The sequence below is a fragment of the Pteropus alecto genome, unplaced genomic scaffold (genome assembly GCF_000325575.1).
Source record: "Pteropus alecto unplaced genomic scaffold, ASM32557v1 scaffold94, whole genome shotgun sequence".
Classification (NCBI taxonomy): Eukaryota; Metazoa; Chordata; class Mammalia; order Chiroptera; family Pteropodidae; genus Pteropus; species Pteropus alecto.
In genome coordinates this window covers 947,211-950,705 of record NW_006437736.1, presented here as the reverse complement: position 1 = coordinate 950,705, position 3,495 = coordinate 947,211, and the positions used below count along the sequence as shown (strand labels likewise).

At 38.3% G+C, this 3,495-nt stretch overlaps 1 protein-coding gene across 15 annotated transcripts in view; it reads right to left on the bottom strand.

Annotated features, from left to right (window-relative positions):
• Window positions 1–3,495, bottom strand: part of RBFOX2 (RNA binding fox-1 homolog 2) — a 164,185-nt gene that overhangs the window by 13,369 nt on the left and 147,321 nt on the right. For 7 of the 15 annotated variants that reach the window (XM_025048801.1, XM_025048799.1, XM_025048798.1 and 4 more), the window contains one exon: window positions 1,065–1,107. The exons of the other annotated variants lie outside the window; for them this stretch is intronic. In XM_025048801.1, coding sequence (XP_024904569.1) covers window positions 1,065–1,107 — 43 coding nt within the window. The remainder of the gene's footprint in view (window positions 1–1,064; window positions 1,108–3,495) is intronic. 15 annotated transcript variants of the gene reach the window in all.

Genomic DNA, 3,495 nt, shown 5'->3' with positions numbered 1-3,495 from the left:
CGCCTCCTCCCCGCTCCAGCTGAGAACCGTAGCTCTAGATTGTTCTCTTTAGGGGACAGAATTCTTATGTGGCAACATGGTACCTTTCACTGAATGTGAATAACACAGATGTGAATACTAAAACTTATAGTAATGAAATACTATCGCACTGCTGATTGGGAAACCTACCTACTTTGAAAGCAGTAATGAAAAAATGTTGTAAGTATTTAAATTTTATTTTATTTAAAATTGAGATTAAGAAATTGTTACGACTCAACTTGGTATCTCTACTAATTCTATGCTAGATGAGGGATCATCTTTAATGAATTAAATCTTTCAAACACTCTACTGTCCACATCTCCCCCAAAGCAGTTCATTTCTAAGATCTCACTGGGCACCTATATAAATAAACTAACTCAACTGTGAAAAGCTATCTATTGTTTTTCTCTTTTCTCGCATCCAGCTATCAGCAAACCTAATAGTGCATTACGACCTGAATGGGCTCACTGACCTTGTTTGACGGTCAAAGGAAAAGAGGGAGGGAAATACATGTTTCCGTTGCAGAGTCCTTATAGGTGCAGCTTTTTAAGGGAACCTCAACCTCGTTTAACAGCACGGTCCAATTATCACTATGATGTCACTACAGGGCCCAGTGTGGGATTCAGGAGTCCCGTCTGGAAAGATTCTGCTTCCTCCCTTTCCTCATTTCTTTCACAGAAGTGAAAAAATGTCCCCTCAACTGCTAATGATCTCCAAACATAAGACTAGGTTAAACACCACTGTTCAATGTGATTGACAAAGTAAAAGAGGTGGCAGTGATGGGACAGTGCATCTGACACGCCCGGTGTGGACACGTGGCAACGGGACAGGGGCACTTCATTTTGGAGGAAGTGCCGTCGTGTGTGGAACTTGACTGTGTGCACTGCTGAGGTAGCAGGGCTTAGATCACACGCTCACAAGTCTTGATTGTCCAAAAAAGCCTCTGTTCCCATCTCTAACGTGGAGCTGGAATGGTTAGTATAATTCAATTTGTTTCACTGCAATCCACAATCTGATTGATTGGCAGGTCACACTGGCACTCCTACCTGAGGTATTTTAGCGCTAATGATTGGTTCCTGTAAGACTATTCTATAACAGAACACAGGAAGAGCAGTTCAAAAACACAGCTGTGGAAGGAAAACAATCATACAAAAAGCCCGCTAAGGGGCCCACCAGCCTTTTCTTTCCTTTGGATGCAAGCATGCTTTTCACAGGATGAGAATTAGGAGCAGTTTGTTATCCCATTGAAAAAGTGAATTAGGGTGAACCATGCCATTTCTACCAGTCCAAAAAAAAAAAAAAAAAAAAAAGGAAAAAAAAAAAAAAGGAGGGGCAGGTGGATACGTACACTGTCTGCTACACTCCCAAGTCTTATCCTGGGGTAGGGGGTGGGGATCACTTTATAAATGACGGGCACAATTGCTAGATCAGTTCTCCGGAGAGGAACGTGCCATAAAAGAAACAGAAAGGAAGAAAACGGCTAGCAGGAATTATACGGCCTTAGAACAGAACAGGGAACGAGATTTTAAAAACCTCCGCAATCAACAGCCTCAATTAATATAGCTTAAAACAAAATTAGCAACTTCAACTCTTTTCCTTCATGTCATCTCTTCAAGCTATGGCTCAGCTCACTTTTTATACTAGATACACCCTCTGCTCTTTCTATTTCTAACCTGCCCTTCTGAGGAAACAAGAGCTAAACTCACCTTGATAGATTCCCATAGATGGAAAAATGTACAGAGAGAAGAACAAACTCAAGGTAAAACAACAGGGTTTTTTGTTTGTGTGTTTTTTAAGAAGCATCCTTTGCTCCTTCACATATGGAATGGGGAATATAAAGTTGTTTTTTCCATGACAATAACGTTAGTATTAATTCTCTTCATCAACAAGGGGCCATGGGTCAAAAAAATATTTTGGCAAGGTCACTGAATTACTTCTGTTTAGCTTGATAAGGGAATCCAGTAAGAAGATAAAAAAAAATTCAGGAGTGTTTTTCTCAACGAATACAAAAAAAATCATCTCTCTCTCTAAATGAAATCATATATTGTGAACTAAAGAAATGAGAACTGTCAACAAATATTTGGTTGGCTGGCTTAACACAGAAGTAGGCAAATCTTAATAAGGTAGAAGTAGGCCACACTTAAAAAATCCCCAAATATGGAAGATATTAGAGAAAAAAAAAACTTGACAAGAAATAATTCATATGGAAAAGTATGCTCTAATAGACCAGATTTCAAGAAAACAACTTCAATAACATAAAGATGAGTTTCATGAGAATATGGATACTAATGTATATGGGAGAATGTACATGCTAAGATCGTTTGTAAATATGTATATTTAGAAAAGTATAATTCGGTGTAAATTAGGGTATAAAACTAGGGTATTTTCCCCTGACTTCCAATTTTCACTGTGAGCACAGGGGGAAAAAAAATACTTTTCATTACTTCTTGAAAATCATCTGAGGACAGATGTGGATTTTAATTAAATGCTAAGAGAGATAATGAAATAATGGTTAGCTGGGTTTTATGCTTGGCTATACAAATAACTTATGTAATCAGGGTAAGTCATAATCTCTCTACGAAACTTATCTATAAAGTGAGAGAGCTGGGACCAAATCATGGCTGAGGCTCCTTTAAGCATCTGTTAAATTAAAGCATACTTTGAAGGTCTACTCTACATAGCAGAGGTGTGTACAGTCACCCACAGTCCCCTGGAGGATCGTTTTATTCTATCTCTACTTCATGAAATACAGAGTGTACTCTAAAAATGCATTAACATTTTTAGATTGCCAGAGAATCTCCGGCAGGCTGTGGAAATAGTTCACTACAATGGTACCTTTATTGCTTTTGAGAGGTAAGGGTGGAGAAAGTATTTCCAAACGATTGTAACCTAGGATCGAGGAATAATTTCAAGCCGACAAGTTTTCTTACAAAATTGTTTCTCAATGACTTGGTGGTTAGACCAAGCTTGCATTCAGAAAAAGGACATTTGGAGAGGTCCCAATAAAAGACTTCGAAACTCAAAAACTTTGACTCTTTGTCAGTTAGATCATTTTGTTCACATTTTAAGTAATGTGTGGCAATCCAATCATGAAACTATAGTTACATAGTTTAAGTAACAGATTACATGGTAACATGACTGGCAGAATCAACAACTATTGTATGACAGTCCAATCTTTATAAGAAGAGTCTAGGTTGCTAATTCTGCCACTCTGCACAGCTCTTAAGAAAAGAGACCCACTGGCTGTGGACCTTTTGGTAAAGAAAGGCCTTAAGCAACTGAATATTTAGTTTCCTCTCATTACCACCCACTCTTTACTGGCATCAGTTCCTTATTCCACTTTCGCAAGACAGCGCTCTCTCAAAGTATATAAAATAGGAAAACATGCAATTCAGAAAGTTTACTGCCATCTACATCAATCGAAACTCTAATGACCTAAAGAGGGATGTGAAATGAGTAGAAAAGCAGAAAGGGAAA